This window comes from Lingula anatina, chromosome 5 (assembly GCF_051362555.1).
Source record: "Lingula anatina isolate TDL-2025a chromosome 5, LinAna3.0, whole genome shotgun sequence".
NCBI lineage: Eukaryota > Metazoa > Brachiopoda > Lingulata > Lingulida > Lingulidae > Lingula > Lingula anatina.
This window is the reverse complement of record NC_141771.1, coordinates 3,729,320-3,753,633: the sequence shown is the minus strand read 5'-3', so window position 1 is coordinate 3,753,633 and position 24,314 is coordinate 3,729,320. Positions and strand designations below refer to the sequence as shown.

General features: G+C 37.8%; 2 protein-coding genes and 1 long non-coding RNA gene across 4 annotated transcripts in view; 2 read left to right on the top strand and 1 right to left on the bottom strand.

The window, feature by feature from the left end:
* The window catches only part of LOC106155661 (BRCA1-associated RING domain protein 1), a 32,407-nt gene extending 27,235 nt beyond the window's left edge, over window positions 1-5,172 (top strand). Inside the window, exons 8-14 of the mRNA XM_087012363.1 lie at window positions 282-362; window positions 787-959; window positions 1,327-1,429; window positions 1,907-2,039; window positions 2,268-2,369; window positions 2,791-2,912; window positions 3,374-5,172. Of these exons, the coding sequence (XP_086868489.1) occupies window positions 282-362; window positions 787-959; window positions 1,327-1,429; window positions 1,907-2,039; window positions 2,268-2,369; window positions 2,791-2,912; window positions 3,374-3,706 (1,047 nt within the window). The 3' untranslated portion in view covers window positions 3,707-5,172. The remainder of the gene's footprint in view (window positions 1-281; window positions 363-786; window positions 960-1,326; window positions 1,430-1,906; window positions 2,040-2,267; window positions 2,370-2,790; window positions 2,913-3,373) is intronic.
* A 2,127-nt stretch (window positions 5,173-7,299) lies between these two features.
* LOC106169397 (gamma-aminobutyric acid type B receptor subunit 1) lies at window positions 7,300-21,085 on the top strand. Of its 2 annotated transcripts, XR_015334739.1 has the most exons (16): window positions 7,300-7,877; window positions 9,644-9,808; window positions 10,185-10,355; window positions 10,652-10,753; window positions 11,330-11,407; window positions 11,660-11,884; window positions 13,307-13,540; window positions 14,175-14,238; window positions 14,876-14,968; window positions 16,169-16,319; window positions 16,529-16,742; window positions 16,989-17,114; window positions 17,484-17,623; window positions 17,810-18,005; window positions 18,298-20,405; window positions 20,466-21,085. XR_015334739.1 is itself a non-coding variant. In XM_087013751.1 (15 exons), exons 1-15 carry the CDS (start codon window positions 7,677-7,679, stop codon window positions 18,475-18,477), a joined length of 2,340 nt encoding a protein of 779 aa, XP_086869877.1. In that variant the 5' UTR covers window positions 7,300-7,676; the 3' UTR covers window positions 18,478-21,085. The 2 variants fall into 2 exon arrangements, 1 of the variants encoding a protein (XP_086869877.1); XM_087013751.1 differs by having other exon boundaries at window positions 18,298-21,085.
* On the bottom strand, window positions 19,340-21,520 carry LOC147761491 (uncharacterized). Its single transcript, XR_015334740.1, has 4 exons — window positions 21,344-21,520; window positions 20,700-20,758; window positions 20,307-20,398; window positions 19,340-19,578 (listed from the first exon to the last, which is right to left on the bottom strand). It is a non-coding gene; the product is annotated as an uncharacterized LOC147761491 (long non-coding RNA).
* Window positions 21,521-24,314: the final 2,794 nt, after the last annotated feature.

The window sequence follows — 24,314 nt, the reverse complement described above, 5'->3', positions numbered from 1 at the left end:
TAAATCTACCTTGATCTGCAATCAGGAGTGACTGATATGTGTAAACTTTTTTGCTGTCCATTATGTTAATTAATTATTGTTGTGATTGTTATTTATTTTAATAACCTGATTATCAGATTAATATCTTAAACTTGATAAAAACTGTGGAAAATATCTTGGATATGTTGCTTTACTCTTTTTACTCTTGAATTTTTTTTTTAATTAAATTAACATTTTAAAGTAAACCATCAGATATTGATTTTGTTGAAGGTTCATTTTCATTATTTCAATGTTTATTTCAGGGTGACAGTGTGCTAGTGGACAGCTTGTTGTCTGAGGGAGCTGACCCTAACACCAAGGACAATGCAGGGTGGACACCACTGGTGAGGATTTATGGGTGCCAAGGGGGGGGGGGGGGGGGGGGGGGGTTGAACAACTGACCTGACACCTTTGTTCTCAAGCATTACCCTTTTTTAAAAGTTTTGGTGAAACGGGTTAAATATCCTCATTTAATTGTATTTATCTTAAAAGGATAATGACTGTTCATCTTAGCCAAAAAGTGAATTTTCCTGGGGTAAATGGCAATTTTCTCATACTTACCAATGGTTAATGCATCCATTTCTCCATTCAGAGTTGGGCCCTGTATATTTCAATGAGTTGTAACAATGTATTTATTATTAAATATAGATCTCACGTGAAGAGTTGTTATCCCTTTAACTTATCCCTGGTAAAAGTTTCCATAATAAGAAAAAACTAATAACCCACTTACTTTCTTTCATGTTATCAGCTTTATATGTTCCATTCCAGCATGAAGCCTGTAACCATGGTTACACAGAGATAGCAGAGAAGTTGTTGAAGGCGGGTGCATACATTGATATGCCGGGTTTAGACAACGACACACCTCTGCACGATGCTGTCCAGAATAACAGGGTCAAGGTGGTCAAGCTGCTAGTCAGCTATGGGGCTTCACTGAACACAAGGTGACTGGACTGTCTGTCTGTCTGTCCCTCTGTCCGTCTGTTTGTCTGTCTGTCTGTCTGTCTGTCCGTGTGAAATCAATGTCACAGTTTCCAGTCCTGAAACTCTGCTGTTACATGTACATCAGCTCAAGTACATCATCACCCTTAGATATTTTTAATGAGACAGCATTATCTCATACCATGACAGCTAGAAAATATTTATTTTGGCATTATCTGAGCAGATTCTCACATACTGAACTCTCTTAAAAATGCTTTTCCTCCAAACAAAAATATCTTGGCCACTGCTGAAGAAAAATCATGTCAGTAAGAATTTGATGAATGTGCTACATATTTGATTTTGTAATTGACTTCTACAGAATGTTTTCAGAAATGTCCATGGTCTTACTCCCAGAGATTGTATTACTACAGAAGCTGTCAGGAAAGCCTTGGAAACCTCCAAACCCGAGAAAACTGCACCGTCTTCACCACAGGTAGATTGTTTGTAGGAATTTATTTCAGTAATTTAGGTCTACGGGCTGTATCGCATTCTGTAATTTATGAATCTAGTAATGTATATAGATCAAAAGTGTTCTTTTGATACAGTCTAAATGTTCTTTTATTAAAGGCTTATGATTTTAATACTCACAGGTGTTTTGATGTCAGTTGACATCTTAGTCTGCGCTGATGTCTAGAGATGATGTTAATGACCATGTAATATATCCGGGAATATTTTTTAAAAACTCTTGAAGTAAAACCATAATGTAGGACACATATATCCCTTCACCTGACATAAAAACAACTAAAACTTCCATGAATGGCAAAAAATAAATTCATGTGCAGTCATATTTGCGTTAAAAACAATAAAATGAAACAAGGATTGCTCAACAGCAATTTATTGAAGATGACAAAACGGCAAAAGATCACGTGTTGAGACCATCAGTACTGTAGGACCTCCTGGGTTTTTGCAGGTCATGGCGCAGGTGCCCCGTTACAACCGTCTAGTACTGCTCCCTACTGGGCTAACGAGAGATCAGAAGAGACAGCTGGAGAAGTGTGCCAAGCTTCTGAATGCAGGTCTTGCCACAGACTTCAGTCTTGAAGGTGAGAGTTAATGATGTATTCTGAACAGGTATATCTCACTGAGACTCTCAGAACTTGGTCTTCAGCTGCACATCCTCTTTAATTGTATTTTTTATTTAAAGAAGAATTCTAAAAAAAATATATAATTAAGTACCTTAACCTTACATAAACAATAGCAGTATCTACCTAATTGTTGATTTTTCAGATATTTATTCTTTGTTGTAATAATATAAGAGTGTGGTATTTTAGTGACCCATGTGGTGACAACAGTGAATGCTGAAGGCATGTGTCCCAGAACTATGAAATATTTACAGGCAGTGCTCACTGGAAAGTGGGTGGTGAACTTTGAGTGTGAGTCAGTCTCTATCTCTCTCTCTCTCTCTCTCTGTCTCTCTCTCTCACTCACACACACATATCTCATTATTACCAGCATATTTCCCATAACAAAGTATTTTCCTACCTGTAACATTATATATTTCCTATTACAGGGGTTTCCCTAAATCTTAACTATATTATTTATTTATTTATTTATTTATTTATTTTTCCTTTTTTTTTTTGGGGGGGGGGGGTTATTAAAATTGTTTACAGGGAGTTTCCTGTGTGTAGGACATTTTTATTTAATACAACAGGGGTTCTCATGTATTGTGGACATTATATATTTCGTGTTATTAATTTACAAGTATTTATATTAATCTGGAACATGATATATACTTATAATATATAATTGGGTGTCCTTATTTCTTAAACACTTTTTTTTTTTTTGCTGTAACAGGGGTTTCTCTGTGTCTGGAGTACAAACACCATGTGTGTGAGGAAGCCTTTGAAGTACCAGGGAGCAGCACCAACCCTGACTCTCAGGCTCCAAGGCTGAGCAGGTTAAATGCAGAAAGACTGGTAAATCTCACACAGACTCTCAGGGTGCTCGTAATTTTTTTAGCAGAATAAGATTCTTAGCTTAGCTTCTAAAGATAACTAGTCTATTTTAAGTGTGGTTATTCACAGCAAAAGTTAAGGTAAGTTTCATGTAAATGACGATTGTTTAACTATCATTGAATATACATGTCAGGCCCGTAGCCAGCAATTTCAAAAGGGGGGGTTCTTTTTCTGAAAAAGTGGACCTTTTTCTATAAAAACTTCTTGTACCTAGATCAAATTTTACCCAGAGTGGACCCCCCCCTCCCCCCAGGCTACTGGCCTGCATGTAGCCATCATAAAACTATAATGATTAAACCATAGGAAAAGACATAGTAGAAAGAATATTGTGTTCAAGTCTGATTCATAGAACAAGAAAAATTGGGGGAAAAAAGGAGGAAAGAAAATATACAATTTCATGTAATTTTACTTATCTTTTTCAGCTTCCTGGCTTATTCAATGGCTGCCATTTCTTCTTCCATGGCACATTCACCTATCCCAATCCCTCCAAGGATGACCTTGTCCAGTTGGTCAAATACGGTGGGGGTGTTGTCTTGGCCAGAGAGCCCAAACTAGACAACCTGGACAATACTGTCCCTTACCACGCCAAACTGGACACTGACCTGGCCAACTGCGGTCACTACATTGTCCAGGATAAGGTAGCAGAGGATGCTGGGAAGAGTTCCGAGGGTAGCAGCTCACGGCTGCGTAGAGTCAGTGCTGCCTGGGTGATGGATTGCGCAGCGCGTTTCTGCTTGTTGGACACAGAGGGATAAAGCTAGGGTGGAAATGACACAAGTACTTCAGAGGGAAAGTTGGTCTTGATTTTTACGCAAAACTTTGCTCTACTTACATTTTGAGAAATCCACAGCTTATGATAGCCCACTAGAATAGAAAAACAGATAGTCTATAGAAATTAAAGCCTTCTGGATTTATTTAGAAATCCTGGTGTTTGGGTGTTAGATTTAGGGTGCATTCCCATAGATTTTAGAACGATCTATCCCCGTGGGGAGTCTCACTAGATTACTGTCAGATAATCCAGCTTAAATGTCCGTTTCGCCTACTACAAGCTGTGAGGGGGTAATTAACTTTCGTGCCCACTCGGCTGACAGCTATTTAGCATGAACCCCCAGGGAGTTAGGTCAATCAAGTTGGATTGATCTGATCTCTGGAAATGGGGTCTTATTCCCCCAGGAACCTCATATAGAGTTGTGTGCCCTATGGGCTTGCAGTTATGATAATTTTTTTTTTAAGGGAGTTTATCTCTGGATCTTAAATACAAGTCATTTCTTTTTTGTTACAGAACAAACAAATATTTCATTTCGTTTGACTGCTCCAGTTTATCTTGGTTCAAAGTAGACTAATTTTTCTTTTTAAGTTAAGACCAGAGTTGAATCTAGAGTTATTTGGTGTAATACATATATGTCCCTTGAACTTGTTGTAAAGACAGATTACCAGAAATTTCATTTATCCTAAGTCATTTTATTCTTTTATAGAAACTTAGTTCTATGTAGAAATAAGCACAAGTAGCAGAGAACTTGTAGAAAGTTCTCTTATTCATAGTCCAAATTCTGTTTTATTCGGCATCAGCTTAAGGTGCGATCATACTAGGTAGTTCAAACTAAGTGCATGGGGACTCTGGCTGAATGCAATCAGATTGAAAGATTAACACGCCTCCTCCTGGCATTGAGTTGCATACAGAAAAGAAACGAGTACGATGGAAACAGATGTGGCTTATCTGATTGCATTCAGCAAGAGTCCCCACAGATTTAGTTTGAACTGCCTTGTACGATAGTTTCATTGTGAAACTGAATTGGTGTTTTTTTTTTGTTTTTTTTTTTACGATAAACAATCAAGACAAATATTTTGTTTTAATTAAGATATTATTTTTAGTTAAAGGTAACCTGAAAATGCTATAATCTAGCAGATGATTGTAATGCACAAAAATTCACTATTAAACTATACAACTGATGAAAAATTATATGATTCTTGCAGTTACTCATTCCTTTAATGCATCTATCGGTGTCAAGGCAAGTTTGTTGAGTCAAATAAGAAGTAAAAATGAACTAATTTGAGATTTGCTCTCTTGTTCCTTCTATTGTGTACGTACCAAGTACACCAGTCAACCTGTAGTAGAGATACATTTCTCGTGCTAGATAAAATGCCTTGCCAAAAAATTGTTTTAAACTTTGTTGAAGACAAAATGGTATCGTGTTAATAAAAACTTGTTATGCTTGCTACATTCTATGTGTTCTGCCGTGGTGGTGGTTTGATCAAATGTGGCGGTGTGAAAAGTAAACATTGGATCGATGTGCATAAATTCCAAGGTTGGCCACTGTGTTAGTTGTGAAATGGCTGCAAAATTTGATTTGCTCGGATGTGCTAATACGCACTGATGTGGTCCTGATTTTTTATTTGTTTATTTATTTTATTTATCTTTGTGTGTGTGTGTGTGTGTCACTAAAACTCATAATGGAGGTGGGGGCTATTAAATTCCACGGAAAGTAACGGAAAGTATTATAGATAAAAGACTCATAATAAAACGATAATTATAGCCCTTTTCGGTGGGAACTCCATTGTAAAAAGGCCTGAAAGAAGCCTCAGTGATAAACTTCAAGTCATAGTATGGTGTATTTCCTTAAAATTTAATATGCATAGAAACTCGATGTTGTCAATGATTGTCTTATTTAAGAAATGCTTTTTTTTTTCAAGGTTTTGGCAAGAAGACGGCCATTGAAAGATGAACGATTTAGCATTTTTTTGATTTTTTTTTATTTAAAATAACACATCCCCCTCTCTCCACTTCCAACGCTCCAATTGTCATTTTCAAACAATATTATCTTTAACAAAATTTGCATTATTTTATAATGCAAAAAAAAAAAAAAAAAAAAAAAGATAAGCATGGATGAATAAAAATCATCGACCGTCTCTTAATCCTTATGACATAAATATAGGCCTTAGATTATATGATTGATAGATCATCCAATATTTTCATCAGTAACGCCTCAGAAGACGGACAAAAACCGTGTCATACGCCATTAGTTACATAGAAGTAAATCCCGACATAACGGTCGTATACCTTAAGGTTGTACCGTACCTATTATGTGACACAACCTATTTTTATTCTTCTCACTTCGTATTACCCTCACGGTTTATACTTCTTTGCTGCATATATACACGCTATCGTGGTCGACAGGTTTTTATATGTATGAATATTAATTTGATCTTGAAAGTTTCTTTTGGGACTCCGATCAGTAACATGTGTTACGTGAAACTGATTGTCCCTAAGGTCATCCGTATTCCTGCGTCTTTCAAGATGGTATTTTTCTGAGGAAGAGGAGAAATGTTTACCTTGGCGTTTTATTTCGCTCTGATTGCCATGTTGACGAGCTGTGACATGCGGCCAGAAAATTAAGGTTTTGTCCTTTGGTCGTACTAAGGTTTTAATATAACAGACTGAGCTTGCCAGACACGAGATGCTGTCAGCAATAATGTTTGCGCGAGGCTGGGGGTGGGGGTGGGGTGGGTGGGAGTGGGTGGGGGGTTAAACTTCCCTTCCCTGTCCATTTATTTCAGGCATGTTAAGCGGAAATAGAGGGATAATAGACCCGTTCTGCTACTTGTGTTAATATATTCTAGTTTTACGTTTCATATTTTTCTCTTTTAAACCCTTTGCATAGCTGTTAGAGAAGGTATGATATACACAGAGCGTAGAGGAACAATGAGAAAACTACTGTGCTCGCTGACAACATGGTTGTATGACAGGTGCTTTTATTTCATTTCCCTATATAAGCCCACCTTTCTCCAAGGGATAACTGCAGGGGCTCAAATTTTGATGACAAGTAAATATATCAGAGTATCAAGAGAGGAGATGGGAAGAAACGGGAACAATTTTTTGCGGCTTATAATATACAAATATCATGCGATGTGCGCATACACCAGTATCGTTAACGTCGGTGTTTAAAACTAATGGAAAATTACATTGATAAATTATTTGGTTAACACTGGGGGGAAATACATTTTGCTACATTCTTTCGGGAAATCACCGTACATATCCGCATTTTATCACAACTAAGCATGACATTAAATAAAAAATCCTTCCCACTATTTCATTAAATTTCACATATTTACATTGTGCTTGAATAAATGAATGAGCTAATGAATGATTTTTTTTAGCCATCTTCTGAAGGTAAATAAATAGATAAATGAAGGGTGCATAGGTCTATATAGTCGTAAGGAATCAATCAATGACATAGAAACTTTTATGTTCATGGTAAAAGATAAACTGAATCTTCTGTAAAATAACAAAAAAGAAACAATATCATTCTAGGGTGTTAGAATGAACGCAGACCTATTTATCTATTTCTTGCTCACAAACGACGACAACGGCCATATGCTTATGAAGTATTACCTAGCCATGGACGGTAGGACTTCTGCGGTTTGAGTCGTACGCATGCTGATATGACAGAAATAAGTCGTTCAAGACCAGAGCATTATACTGGTAGTAATTTAGAAAGTATACCTCCTTTGGCTCAAGGCGGAGGGAAATTTATGCTGAACTGAACGAAGGCAGTTAATAAGTAAAGAAGTTCCGCTTGCCTACATGCCAAGGTACCTTTAGCCCGGGGATAAATACCACAGCGCATTGAGGACACGCAAGGGTCACTATATCCAACGTATATATATACATACATAACAAACATCACGGGCTCGAGTAGTAAGTTTTGAAAGAGCGAAACGATCGTTATGTTCGGCCTGTACGTTTTACAAGCCTGCATGGTTGGTGTCCTGACAAAAGATGTCTACATAGGCGGTATCTGGGACGAGGTACCCGGAGACCCCAACTCCTATATGTATGGGCCAGCTGCCATGGCGCTGGAGGATATTAACAACAAACCGGATATACTGCCCGGATACAACCTGCGGATAGTTTACAAGAACACTACAGTAAGTTAAGCCACATAATGGGCTTCACGGTGAAGTGGGCATTTAAGGCACATCGTTAAGTTTTAAATTTACAAAGATATCCAACACCACATTCCCGAGTCACTTTCTCCGAATAAAAAAACTTTATTGGTTCATTTTTATGAAAATGTGATTAACAATAATATGAACAACAGTCATATTATTACTTGGAATCTGGACATTTTGTGAATGATGCTCTTTCCCTTCCCCCATTTTTACGCATTTGAACTGAATCCTTCTGTAGTCTATTATCAGTTATACATGTAAAATCTCACCCACGGTACAATAAATTTCCAATACACCATTAAATCCTTGTGTAGATGGGCTTTACCAAACATACCATGAAGAAACATATTTCAAGCTCAAATTGTTTGAACAGATATTTTTTTCCTGAAGATGCCTCAAATTTAACTCCATTTGACGTTTGAGCCAATCTTACTTAGACATGATTCAGGTTACAGTTCAGCTACACAATGGCATTTAAATTATTGTTGCATCTTATTTAAATTACAAATTATGAACCACTCCCTGTTTTAATGCGCCCATTTAAGCCAAAGGTGTCGCATAACATTGAAATGAACCAAATGAGACAATTTTTGCTCTGGGAACACCAACAAATTAAAACTTAAGACTTCAAGGATTAAGGAAATATATATTCTCATTGGTTGTAACGAGGTTGCATGTGAAGCCCTTCTTCCCACCAGATAATACAGTATACGATAATCGAACGCAATTACGTCCCATTGGTGCAATGGGACGCCGTGCGTTGCTATATAGGGCAGTCACATCTGAGCAGTTTCACGCTCTGTTGGTGCAATCGGGCCCTGTTGTGCACAGGGTGATTAAAAATCTGGTCGTATTTTCAGACTACCCTCTACCAGGACCACAGGTTAATTTTTCTTCAGTGCAAGCGGAGAGCTGGTATAGTGTCACGAACTAGCACATTTAGTAAAAAATCAATCTGTGACCCATGTAGAGGATATTATCAGACTATGTCGTACGACTTGTGTAGCTTAAAACGCAACCGGGCCTGTAAGTTGCTCTTGCTTTGTTCTGTTTTATTTCATTCCATTCTGTTCCGTTTTATAATAACGTTGCCATTACTTGTGACCCCTTCCTTTTATTCATGTCATAAAGATTTCAGAACATATATCAGAACCGCTTGCGCCCGATGGTAAACAGTAACGACACTAAAAGAATGTAAATTGCCTCCGTCTGTCGATTTATAGACACGAAAATATGTCATCGTCATCATTTATCTGTCATCTGATGAGCACTTTTGGCCAAAGTCTGGTTGTATGCTAATTAATGACTTATACATGTACTGCGGATAGCCACGGGAATAAAACGCTTTATTCGTTCAAAGATTGACAAGAAGACCTCGCAAAAATTTTGCAAAATCTCATAATATTGTTTTTAAACAGAACCCATTTTCTTGGTATGAAACAGCCATAATATGCTAATGACATATGGAACACTACGGGTTCAAAGTTGACTACAATTTTGTATATAAGTTTCTAACAACTATCAGTTTACAGCTCTTTTTAAAAATTGTATAAAAAGGGTCCCCTGGGATCTTCCAGGCACCAATAATGGTGTTTTTGTGTGGAGTAGCTGGCCTGTAACTTGTAAAATTAGGCCTACACAATGCATATTAGACCTTTACATGTACATTGGTCCCAGTACAGCAATTCTTTAAATGATGCTGTCACACAGAATCCAATGTCATAACATTTTCTTTTCTTAAGCTCCCCAAAAATGTGTCTTTGTATCACGTGGGCACAGCGCTGGAGAAGCTGGAAGAGCTTCTGAACGCAAAAAACGACCCGCCGGTCATGCTGCTACTGCATCATGGGAGCTTCACGGAGACGGAAGTTTTGGCGGAAATTACCGGAAGTAGGAAGATGATTCAGGTAGAAAACGATAAATGTTGATAAATAATTCGGTATTGCTAATATATTTTTCAAGTTTACAACTTTTACAAGTATCAGCAGGATTTCAGGCAATATGTGCGCGAAAATAATCTTCTTTTTATCGCCATTGCTATTTAAAATAAGCTTATCTTATAAAATGTCACGCTTGTTTGCAGTTATTTCTAATGAAGACCTATTAATTTTTTTAAATCAAAGTAGTAAAAATCTACTATTTAGAAAATAATTGAAATCAAACTCCAACTTCTTTAAAAAAAGCTACCTACTCCATCACATCTGTGTAAAACATAAAATACAATACACAAAACTCAAACATTTAACAAAGACCAATGACACCACGTTTGTTTTTATTCCCCAGATCTCGACTTTCAGCTTCTCCGCCTCCCTCTCCGACCGGATAAAGTATCCGTATTTCTATCGTACCATAGGATCTTTGGTGGATACTGTGCAGGAAGAGGAAGCGTTTGTCAGCCATTTTGGCTGGAACAGAGTCGGCATTCTTAGCTCAACGGGAGGGTCGCATAAAGCGGTAAATACCAATGTTTTATTTAGATTTCGTATGATAGAACTGGGTAATAATGTGGTTAAAATAAGATATGCATACTTGTTCAATAAAAGTTAAAATTTAGGTCAATCATAAATTAATGGATATGTGACTGAATGAATAAAGTAACAAACGAAAAAATAAATGGCTGGATTATTAATCAAAGGGTGAGCAACTTCATGGTCGGTTAATTAAATCTTATATCGGGCAGACAGGAAGAAAAAGGAAAAACAAATCATCATGTATACATTTATGTGGTACAATCGCGTGTATCCTTTCAGATGACTAGTGAACTGGACATCATTCTCCGAGAGAAGAACATCGACGTGTATACAGTGTTCTTCACACCTGACACGATTCCCCAGGCAGTGGCTAAGTTGAAGGTTAGCACAGCTAGCCGTCATATGTGTAACCTGAGAGCAGCACGTTGACCCCGTTAACTTTATTTGGGGTTTTCTTAAATTATAGCACACACGGAGACTACGAATAAATGCAATGACGGGGACTTTTAACCCTACTACATGTTGTAACTCCGTAGACTGTGCCCTAAAACGTTTCGAATCTACTCTCTGACCACTATTAGTATATGTTGCAAAATTTTTGTATATTGTATACTGTTTCAGATGCTCCTGATGTATCAGAGGGTAGGCTACTGGTAGGCCTATGTCGAAAACCCATCTATGCCTGAAACCGTTTTTTTTCAATGCAGACAATATTAGCGTAGTTTATAAAACGTTATGTGTTTGCCGGGTATCTACTGAAATAGTGCCCGTGTCTGAATAAAGCCGTTACCATAACGTGGCCATAACGGCCATGACGTTTTTTTTTTTTTTTTGTTTTTTTTTTTTTTTTTTATTTTTTTTTTTGTAAAATTATAGTAATGTTATAATTACGTTATGTGTTTGCTGGGGTATCAAATGCTCCTTTTGATATTTAATATTCCATGTTCCTTTTTTCAGAAGAAGACAGACCTACGCATATTTTTGATTCACAGTCCGTCCCCTAGAAAACAAGACATAATGGAAATATTTTGTGAGGTGCAATAATCGTTTGACAAAACGTGCCATATCTTATTATACAATTACGCGTGCTACCCCTACACTTCATTCGAAGATCTTCTTAGAGAAAAAAAATGAATAAATACAGATATGTTGATTTATGATACTACTAAAATAACTATTTAAAGTTTCAATGATTATCAACGTCAATGCCAGCAATTTTAATAATATTTAAATTGTTGTGTATTGAAATACTTGATTTGATTTTATTCATTTTATTTCAAACATTAGGTCTACAAACAGGATCTATACGGAAAAAATTACGTGTGGTTGGCCCACATACAGCGCTACAATAACGTGTGGAGCGAGGTAACGGAGGCCATCACGAGCCGGAAGTTGACGTGCACTCCGCAGCAGATTGTGACATCAATGGAGGGAACATTTAAAACGTACCGCATGAATGCACAACAAGCTTTTGCTGCACAGAGGGTATTCAAAACCGGGATTTCGGGAGAGGTGAGACGATATTTGTGATCTACATTCAAGTTTTCGGGAAAAAGTGGGAATGTTTAGTATCAGTGCCAAACAAAGTTTGTTACATTGTCACGAATTTTGATGCTTACTGATTGGTTGAGAGGCAGTCACGTGAGGCAAGTCACTTTTATGAGTTGGCCTCCTTGTCAACTCACTCCCGCTTCTCGGATGCAAATGGCCACTGCATCAGCTTGATATGTCATCATTAAGTTGTTCATTATTCTTTTAAGACAGTTTGAGATTATCTTTTTTTATATAATTAGATTCCGTGAATATGTAACAAAGCCGTTTAGGACTAGTGTTTTGGCATTGAACCTTACTAAGACCCCATTCCCATAGATTTTAGATCGATTTATTTCTGTGGGGAGTCTCACTGTCCCGCCTACTAAGGGTGCATTCCCAGAGATTTAGATCGATCCAGAGATTTAGATTTAGATTCGACCTAACTCCCTGGGGGTTCACGCTAAATTGCAGTCAGCCGAACGAGCACCATAGTTATTTACCCCCTTACAGCTTTTAGTAGGCGGGGCAGACGATTAAGCCGGCTAAGCTGACAGTAATATAGTGAGACTCCCCAAAGGGATAGATCAATCTAAAATCTATGGGAATGCGCCCTAAGAGAAAACATCAGCGGAAGTAAATAATTGTTCATTTCTCTTAAAGTACCTGGTAATAGTGGGGCAGATTTACTTCGGATCCTGAAATGTTTGAGCAACCCAGTAGAGTTTTGCAATCATGTTTCGCTGCTCCATCTCCCTTTGACAATCTTGGGCGTGCGCAAATTGAAATAAATAGGCCTACATTATTAAAAGGTGATTCAGATTCTATCAGTAGGAAAATCGTCCTTCTCTTGTTCTGCCCTTCAGCAAAACTGCAGAATAGCCTACCTTGTCGCATAATTTTTATTCTTTCCATGAAGGTAAATTAACAAAAACTATTTTTGCGAGAAAGCCCCTATTAAGTTCCTCGTTTGTATGAAGTGGGTGAAACTAAATCTATAGCACAAGTTTTTTTTTTTTCAATGGGTAGTTAACGTTGAAAAGGTGAATAAGCGGTTTGCTTGGCTACTCTTGTGAAATGTGTCAAAGGGACTATGTTGTATATTATGTCGCCTAGCATCAGTTACAGCTTTGGGGTCATATCTTTGGGTCGTGTGATTGTTTGCGCATTCTTGTCAAAAATAATACATTTAACTTCGCCCTTTGGTGCATTGTATCTTGAATAGAATTTCTTTACTATGAGTATTTTGTAAAAAAAAAACTTTTCGATGAAATAGCATTTCTCCTCGTAATAATACTATTCTTATTTGGAAGAATTATAACTATAGAAGCAAAATTGTGTTTTCCCATGTATGTCAAAATGCAGATAAAAACTCACAAATCTCTTTTTTTTGTTTTGTTTCAGGAGCCCCATACAACCTGGCAGAGAATGGTCGCCAAGCCATGGTTTTTACCCAACGTCCCCCAAATCTTTTACCAGTTATCGTACGACACAGTGTGGGCGGCGGCTCTGGCTATACACAACACCATATCCAGGCTGCCGAGGTCCGCGGTGGATGGGGTTTCCTACTCGGAGCTTGAGACAGTCACAAACATACTTGACGCTGAACTGGCTAATATGACTTTCTTCGGTGCATCGGTGGGTGGATGTTGTTGTCCTTGAAACCATTTTGTACTCGAACCAAGGGATTATAATTCCTTGCTTCATACCAAGCAGGTTCAAGGGGTGTGTGTGTGTGTGTGTGTGTGGGGGGGGGGGGGGGGCAATGAAATAAGACCAAATGTGTATTTACTCGGTGCACATAACGGGTATTATTGTACCCTCTACCAGGGCGACAGATTGATTTTTCACAAGATATTCACAGATATGTCTCCAGATAAATAGACAGTTATTTGGCTCTCTGTCGTTTTCTCTGGTGTTTTCAAGATTTCCCTGTAATATCTGCCGCCCTGGTAGAAGGTAGTGTTATTTCAGTGCTCTGTGAGTTAAAGAGATACTATAGGCCTATAATGCCAGACTTATCTCTACTCAACGTACTTTTTGCTGGGAGTTTAAAGCCCTTAGATTTAATCCTTTCTCACATATGCAAACCGGGGCCATTTCCGCTGGAGTTTCTGTGGCATTAGGTCCAGGCCTTTAAACTTTAAACGTTGTTATCCAGTTTTAACTTTGTGCCAATGTTTTGCTTCCAGCTATAGAAACTCTTTAGAATTTTATGCCCTACACCTCAAGATAAAAGTTGCATAAAATTTCTTGTTTTAACTGTTTTCAGGGCCCTGTTTCCTTTTATCAGCATGGTAGTCGCTCCAGTTACTTAACCATTGAACAAGTTGACAGTAAGTTGCTTGTAGTTGCTATACTGATTACCATTTCTCGTTCATCAACGCCTTTATCTCTATGGCATTCAATAAGTTTATCACAACCGTGGTTACCAGCGTTAATGACGTCAACATATACATCCGCTGTGTCATTTTCTAGGTGCACGTCATCACAAACACTGGTCATTATTCTTCCCCTAGGCAGCGCATATACCAACTGATACAGAATGTAATTTATAGTTTGAATTAGTAATTTGGATGATGTTGAAAGGGAAACCGAACAACTGACACTAATGGCTTTCAAAAACACGGAACACATGCTACATGTCACCACCAAAGTAACATTCCAACCAGATGTGGGCTGTAAAGTGGCTCTAGTCTTATTAGGCTAATTTCACTCATAAGTTTCACTCAGTTTTATCAGCATCATAATCTATACTCGTTACTTTTGTTGTAAAATTGGGCGTTTGACAAAACAATGGATCACCAACAGATATTTTCACCAACCCGTGTTATGCACTCAAGCTAATAGATTTTTTTCAAATAACGGTTTTAGTTTTGAGCTTTGGGTTATAACCACTATGAAATTCCGTTGTTTTCCTGGACAGTGACAGGACACCTTAGTTGCAGGGTAACATGTTTCTATGTTTTGCAGATGGAACAGTCAAAGACCTCGGTTACTATGAGGAAAAGACAAGAAAGATCACGTGGTTTGCGAACTCCAAAAAAGCAATATGGAGCAAGCATGGTGAGTGTCGTGCGTTCTTAATTAATTTATTTTTTTTATGAAGAGGGGAATCTCTCTCTCTCTTTCTCTCTCTCTTACTCTCTCTCACACACACACACACACATACTCAGACAGAGAGACAGACGGACACGCGGGGGAGGAAGGGAAAGGGGCACAAATAGTAGACGAAGACAGGTTTACGGTAATTTGTAAGACACATGAATTGGAAACGCGCTTGGTTTTGTCTTGTTTAAAATTTGTAATTCTATTTTTGTTTGTTTGTTTTGGTGGAGTAGGGATTATCCGAACGACCCACTGTGCCCCTCTCCCCTCGAGCGTGTCTCAGTGACCAAGGTTTGGTTAATAACCTCATTTCGACCTCAAATAGCTACAATTTCCTGCATGCAGCTTAAAGGGACGAGGGGAGAACAAAAAGCCTCCCCATCATGCTATCGTAGGTCAAATAATGATATCCTACCTGGATAAGCTGAACCTGATTTTACCTGTCAAAATGCACCTTTAGATGTACTGTCAGTCGAAATTGTATCGGCAGGCTGCCAACTGCAATGACTTTGCGTGTTGGTGCATATAGCCCACCATCATACGATTTCACATGGCTTGTGTAGAAAATGCACCTGAGTCATCTTGCACTTATTTTAATAAAAACATATAACTACTGTCATATTGTGCCCTCGGGGGAAAGGACGAGAAAAATTGTGACAAAAATCGCCTTAGGATTTTAATTTAAAATAGCACTGCATGCCATCTATGATATATCTGAACATATCGTACACAAAGCAGGTTGAACAGGTTCAACATTTAAGCTAATTTAAACCACAGCATGGGAACGGCATGTTACAATACTGGTTGGAGCGCGCGATTTGGCCATTGCGCCGTGTTGGAAACGTGTCAAAAAGATTTAGGAAATATTAGCGGTTTGCGTGTATCCTCTTATTTCTTACCCAAAGATCTTAACTAAAGAATAAGAACGTATTATATTATATTATATTATATTATATTATATTATATTATATTATATTATATTTACCCCACAGCTTTCCAAAAAAACGAGAAAAGACGCTTTGGGGCCAAAAACCATGTTCACATTTTTTTTCAGTTCTTCTTGGGGCGTTGGGGTGGACTTTTCTTAATCTCCTTTCATTACAAGCCAATGGCTGGTATGCAAATCATCAATAATGACTTGTATTCTATTTACCAAAGGTGGGGCTCCACCGAAAGCGGGCTTTACCGTGAAAGTTGAACGTAGAAGCGTGTCACGTGCTCTGAGACTGGTGTACTCAGTGATTGGTGCAATTGCAATTATACTAGCACTCATCTTGTTCATTTTTACCTTGCTAAAGTGGAAAACACAGTAAGTAAACTTATACGCCATCTAGCGATGATAACTTCAGTAAATAAAGATAAGCGTTATCGAATGCCGCCATAATTTTTGTAAAAGGTCATGCTACAGTTTGCCTCAGGATTTCAGTAATGCATGCGGTTTTTATGTGATTTTTTATTTTTCATACACACATGGCCGTTCGTAATTGAATAATGTAACTGTTATATACCATATTACAGATTAATACAAAATTCCTGGCCGTTGTTGAACGTCTCCATAACCTTTGGCTGTATCATCCTGATTGTGTCAATCATTCTGAACGGATATGACGTCACCGATACTTTGTGCCACGCCTCCTTATGGTTGTTCATCCTGGGCTTTACGGTGTCCTACGGGTCAATGCTGGTCAAAATGTGGGGGGTGTTAAAATTCCACCGTGGAAAGAGACAGCTGGTATGAACCTTTTTATATTGTATTGCGGGGCTAAGTTTCTTAAGACTGGATATATATATACAGTATAATGCTATCTAGTGGTCCCGTCCTAGATTTTGATACATTTGCGTCACGGTCAGCCTTATTTGTGTGAACCTAACTGAGGGCTGAATCTCTGTTACATGCCCCCCCCCCCCCCCCCCCCCCCCCCCAAAGTTTTGTCGCACTAAAATTCGTTATGGTACCTAATTATTGCGTCAATTTCAGGCCTTGGCTGAACAGCTGTACTTGTTGATTGCGGTAGCGGCTCTCGTATTTCTGGACATTGTGCTCCTGGCAGTGTGGCAGGCCACGGATCCTCAACGCGCCACGTGGTTAAAGGTAGAGGAGAAGGTAGGACAAGGAAACCATAGTGGCTTACTAAATGGCTGGTGTAAACCAACAGCAAAGGCTAATTTATGTAGAAAACCTAGTTTCACTGACTGTGAAAGAAGGAATTTGTTTGACATGCATCGTGCTGAAAACGAGTATTATGCTTTATTTTGATTATTTTATTTTATTTCTATTTTATTAATTATTATTTTTTTGTCTCGTTAAATATGTAATAGGCCCCCTTTCTTCATCAGACTGATCGGATTGGCTATAACTCACTTTTAAATAGGGAGAACTTTCTTTTACTTACTCACACACACACGCGTGTTAAAATTAAAAAACTATCACTTTACTTTTATAGATTTAACTATGTACTGACTATATTTCCAGGTGAATTTGTTGTCCTTGGTTCGCCAGCAGGTATACGTGGCAACCTGCGCGTCTGACAGCACCATAGGCTGGAGCATCGCGTTCTTCGCCTACAAGGGGCTCATGTTGCTGATGACCGTCTTCTTTGTATGGCCTGCCTGGTAGGAATCTTTTCAGCACAAATTTTTGTTGAAACTAGTTACACCTACTGTTTATATATAAGTTTTAACAGGGGAAGTAAACAGTCTTTATTTCATTATGCCCTAGCGTATTTTTAACTTAAAGAACTTCACATTTATCACTTTACATCTACCCATTATTATTATTAAATTCAATCCTAAACACAGGATTGCATCGCTAAGAACCACCACTGGAGACAGCAGTCATGTGGGCGTTGCTATGGTGATTGTCGTCCTGGTTTCCATCGTGGGTATCCCAGTGTCCATTCTGGTTGGCAATCAGCCGGATATCCGGTATGGTGTCATTGGTGCGCTTACTTTGGCGTCCACCATCGCCACCGTGCTCTTACTCTTAATTCCAAAGGTAAGAACTATTTATTTAATAGCCAGTTTATTGCTTTTTGCGAGATAGATGGAATTAATTGTTTTACCCCTCCTGAAATTTTTGGTGGGTCGTTGATTCAGGGGTGCCATCTGTACATTAAATACATACCATCTGTACATACATGTACTGTACAATGCGCGCGCATTACACTTTCGTGGACACTTTCGTACGTATTTTTCGGCCCTTTCAACCCTTTGCTCACCTTTTTACCAATACGTTGGTCCGACCAGTGAAATCACCCCTTAATTTATCCGAGCGTGTTCTTTTACAGCTGATAGGGTACCAGAGGGGCGATGTCGAGCCGACGTTGCTCTCACCTATGCGCTCCTATGTGGACGACCTGTTCAGTGGCTGGGGCGAAGACCCCAAGGCAGAGGGGAGAGGAGACGATCAAGGAAAGAAGATGGGGGAGACCCAGAGGGAAAATGGAGTAAAAGATGCCACGCTTTAAGGGCATAAATTGAGCCACATACATACATACACGTGCTAGTACGCCCATACAAAGATACAATTACAGTACACACATACACACACACACGCACACATACACAGGCCTATGTAATAAAAGGTAGTTTGTGTAATGAATATCATGTCACAAAATGGGATCAAAAGGCGCCATGAAAGGTTTTATCGAGCTAGCGGCTGCTAAAAGGCCGGGCACTTGCCATCTCTTCAAACATGGAACTTTGGCAATTTCTCTTTCACATTTTGTAAGAGTTGTTCAACATGATTCTCCCAAGCTATCGAAAGCCAGTGCAAAGAAAGTCTTTAGATATATATGTATTACAAATATTCTGAATTATCTCTACCACCTAAGGACGATTTGGTCGGACTGTGGAACATCGTGGCTGTGAGGATACTGTTGGATCAAGATAGGTCTATATCAGAAGCTTTTTAACGTTTAATTTAATAACCGTTTATTCATCCGAAGCATCAGTGCTGTATGATTTATTTATTTCGGTGTAATTTTTTCTTCTCAGTTTTATTTCCATGCATTTCCGTCATCCAGGTACTACTAGTCTCTTTTAAGCTAGTAAAATGTGTGTTATATCTGAAACCAAGTATAAACTAATAATACATAAACGTAGATAGCAACAAAAATGAAATCCATCAAACATTTGATAAAGTGAATCAGATGTGACGAATGATTTATTTTCAGAATATATTTAAACGGCGTGGATTAAATTCCACACTCCGTAAACATTTTTCATTTCTTTCAATTCTATTCGTATAAATAGGCGGTATTTATTAAAAGAATAGGTGCAGTTAATACATGTATGTGCGTAAAGATTTCCAAACAACCAAAGCGACGGTAGTTTTTAAGGGATTTTATTATCACTGTCTGATCATGTACACTTGTGTAGGGATATTTTGACATGTTTTGTGTTTCAAATATCCACTCGTTATAGGATCGGAAGACGCTTAATATCAGTTAAGGTGGGATGATGATTTGGTTACCGGATGCGCTTGCTTCAATCCCGTGTTCCTCAACAATATAGCTAACGACAGGTTGAAGGTCGCTTAGACCTTCCACTCCTAAAATCCCTGGACTCTGAAAGGAATGTCAAAAAAGACAGTGTGAGGTATAGATGACAGGTGGCAGTGTAATGGCACAGTAATTGAATAACAATTGATATGCAATGACACGTTAATGTATTTAATGTACGTTTTTTTTTAAGTAATACCACTCAATTCTTGGACGCATAAAACTGAAACAAGCTATTAAAAAATTAACTCTAGTGACAGTATTTAGTTAAAAAGAAAACTAATTAACATCCATATTTCAAGATACAAATGGATATGTTTCAAGATACAAAAAGACAAATGGAACGATCGAATCGTCCAAGATTTACTTGACAAGAGAAACGGAAATCAAAATATGCGGCATGGGAACTTATTATCGAGCCTATAAACTCTTTTAAGTAAGCCCACATATAGCAAAAATCGATTTAACGACCACAAAATGATAACAAGAGTAATGAGATTAAAGGAATGAATAAAGGCAAACGATAAATATGACGAATGAAAAATAAAACATTAATCAAAGTTTAATGTAAAAGCGATGAATTAAATCAATAAATTCAATAATAAAACTAGATGTAAAATTGTACAACCTAGTCTCTCCTTTGTGAGGATGACCGTAGAGTAGCACCATCATTGCTTACAATAACGTGCATAAATCAAGTACCACTGGCGTATGCATTGTCAATATAAAAAAGGCGGGGGTGCAGTGCTGACGCTGATGCATGGTATGAAATAACGTTATTTAAGCTTGTGTACCTCATGTTGGATAATGGTCACAGGTACGGAGAACTGATTTTGTATGTCAGCTCTAAGTGCCTCCATATTCGGTGTAGAATACACAGTTCTGCCTGTAAGGTAAATAACAGTGACAGTAAACCAACAATTAGGTGTAGAATACACAGTTCTGCCTGTAAGGTAAATAACAGTGTCAGTAAACCAACAATTAGACAATGATTCGTTTATCGATAACCGCACAATGGCCGTCAAACGATGTCCCTTCCAGTTTAATTTTTCAAGGCATACTACCCGCCTAATTTTTTCAGTGTTTATGTCTGCATATTCTCCAAAGCTACTAATTTTTCTTAAAAAGATATAGCCTCTTAAACAAAAGTACTTGATGTCCAACAAACAGATGAAAAAATCTCTTACCAAGTGAACAGAAAACTACAAGGACAAGAAAAACATACACCGCCTTCATTTTGGAATATCTGTAAAATAATAATAATAAAAATAATATTTTGGGCCATTACTTTGGGAAGTAGTAAGAATATTACTAATCCTTTGATACTTCAAGTATTTCTGTATTCAGTAGTGCTTGAAAAAATCTCTTAAACTTAACCTGAAGTCAGTTTTGTTAAAAATATCAGAAGATTCCCATCAAGCAGTGTAATTATTTTTTTGTGTTATAGTGTGTGGATGCATGTCTGTATGAGTGCGTTATATATATTATGTTATACCTAATACTATATCATATTTTCATTAATTTTGTTGTATTTTCTATATGATGAGGAATAAAAATTACTGTATAAAAAAGATCACATAAAGATAGATACTTTAACACAATTACATTCATTTATAACAAGTCAGTAACAAGTTTTTTTTAACCATGGTATTTCTACTAAACAATGCTGGCGAGAAGGTCACGATCTTAAAGCCAATTACCAATTATTTTTGTTTTTTTAATCTACCTCAATTTGAGGCCTGCCTGCGTTACGTATGATAAAGCTCGCAAGATCTTGCAATGAGGCAACAAACTAGACGGAACCTTAAATATGACAATTTCACATACTTACCGTCGTTCCTTATCTCTTTGGAAGTGAACAGCGCGCTTCGACAAGTGTCACTGACAAAAAACTTAGATGCATACTTATTTATGGATTGCGTCTCTTGAAGTGGAAATAAATTATAATGAAAAAACTATAAACATCAGACTAATTTTTGCCGCTGTCTGGACCATCAAGGTATTATATATGAATTACATGTACTAGTACCAGGTACCTATTGTAAACTCACAGAACCACTTTAAAAGCTCAATGCATTTAAACAAATAAAGTTTCATTTATCAATAGATATAGAAAGATCGACTCAGTTTTACCATCCAATATTTCGTCTGCTGACAGTCAGATTTCGTTAGGGAAGTGAGAACTGTGATGATAATTACCACCCATCACCCCTCAGATGTGCTGGTTCAGTCAGGTCCCCCCCCCCCTTCTGCTCTCACCCCAATCCTGGTGAGTGGAAGATAGAGTAATATATATTAACTGTTAATTGACGGAACTATTTGCAATTGCAAAATTTACCCCTTACTATTTCTAAGATTCATCGTACTAGTACTCGTACTCGGTCCAACTCTGAGGGGGATTGTCGCCAAAGTGCAATCAGTGGAATCGGCTTAGTTGTATGACACGTCTCTTCGAGCAGCTAGCGGGTAATTAAATGTTGTGTGTTGATTAAGCTTATTCCATTGATTGCACTATAAATAGCGAGAATCCCCGCCCCCCGAAAAGTTGGACCGACCCAGCTGGTACGATGTGTAAATCTGAATGTGCCCAGAGCCCTAACTCGCAACATCAAGGGTCAGCTCAGGCGGGACAAGTAGCGCGTGGATCCGCCCCTGAATAAGTCACGTACTCCCCTTAATACCCAGCTGCTTAATTTCAATTTCTATTTAGGAATTCAGGACCAGTAGGTGAGTTAAATAATTGATAGTTTCAGGTCATTAAATTCATCTCTTACTTGGGAGGCGTTTTTGCCTACAGCTATTTACAAACGTTTAAAATGTTTAATGTTTATAAAATCAGATAGAAAAAACTACCTCAATGTAGAGATCACGTCGGCCTTAAACAAAATACGTATGTCTCTTACATTAGTCATAAATAACTTTTGATGCAATGTTTTTTTTTTTCTCCTTGTGAACACGTGGATATTATGAGTGGTTTTCAAATCTGCATCTCCTGGATGGTGTTCTAGCACCTGTAGCTCGTAATTTTTAAGAAAATCGAAAACTTTTATCAGGAGGTTGTCCATATTAACGAACTTATACAGGTGTATAATAGCAAGTATTTTTACTAATGCGTTAACTGTACTGGTGTGGGCAAGCACGTGTAGAGGAAAATAAACAAACTGGAAAAGTTACGTCAGCAAGTGGCGCAATTGGGACGTATCTTACTCCTGTTGAATTTAGTATTTTGAGAGGGTAGCAACTAAAACTGTTTCTATCATGTGTAACATTTTACATTGTGGTCAAAACCATTTTAATTTTTATACAAACAACTATAATCTTTTAGTTTTGAAGGGTAGTAAACAGTTTTTATGAGGCTTTGATCCTTCAGTCGTATCCCTTTTTAATACAGTTTAAACTTGTTTTTTTTTATGCAACATTAACGTTTTTTAATACGCTTTTACGGTCAATTTATCCCCGGTATTGTATTTTTCATATATTTATTGGCTAAATTAACCTTAATATTATCTTAGCTCGTCCACACCCCCCCCCCCCCAGCCCCCAAGGCCACTGTCAAAACGATTAATGTACGCTCAACCTGTGTAATGATTAACTTGGAAATATGGCATGCTAGGCAGAATGTGCCTAGTTCTAATGCTTAAACCTAGATCTCTGTTTTTTTTATTTTTTAGTATTATTTTATTTTATTTTTTGTTTGTTTGTTTGACAAAACAGCGAACATATGGGTCAAAAACGAACTTCACGCAGACTGCTCTTTTGAAAGCATCCAATACTTCAGACTGACAATTTCGTTTTATTATCAACTAATAAGAGTTGTTTAATGTACCCAGGGGCGAATTTAGGCCGTCTTCTGGGTCTTCCAGAAGACGGTCAGATTTTCAAGTTTACATTGACGGGTATCGATTTTTTCTGTCGGAAGACGGTCAAAAATGGAGGAGGGATCAACAAAGTTACTTTGGAAGACCGTCAGAAAATATATCTGAATCCGCCCCTGGTACCCATTGCTGCTTAACGTTCCGGGACGACGACAACGGAAAACATTGATGTTACTTAACATTATACACTGAAATGTCTATTATTTCAACACAAATTACTAATATTACCCTAGTCGGGTAAGGAAACCCCAGCATCAACATTTTCTGGAGAGCAATTAAGTGCACCATTTACTCACCTCCGCAAAAATTTATGTAACGTGAAACCATAAAAGTTGGAAAAAAAGACTTCTCAATGGATGTACATGGCGTGGCTCACATTAAAATCTTTCATGACTGTGCAGTAAAAAAGTTCTTAAAGGCGTACTTTTAAGAAAAAAAATGTGCAATTTGGTTAAATAAGGAAATTCAAATTTTAAATACTAAGAATTAAGAAAACAGAGAGAAGGGGGCTATTTTTAACATCTTGCTGTACTAAATGAATCTTTGCTCCCATTTTTAAAGATCACCAGTCTTCAGTGTTTGGTGATTGATCATTTTAACAAACGGCATTCCGAGGTCGTACACCTCCGCCGAGACAGCTCAATTTTCCCATCGTCGCAACACACGACAACAGTGGGTAATCTGGATCTCCATTATTATCCCGACAGTTATTGACAATTTTATCAAAATCTGTCCACAATTTTGTGCATAATGTCGCCATAGGATGAACAGATTAGTTAAGTAATGTTTAGAATATAATCACCAAAATCTATTTGGTTCTAATTAATTCCATCTCTGATCTATCCTGAAAATTTGTGCTGATAGACACGCAAATTGATAAATTAATTTATTAGTCAAATATCCGTGGAATAGAAAATTTAGCGTTAC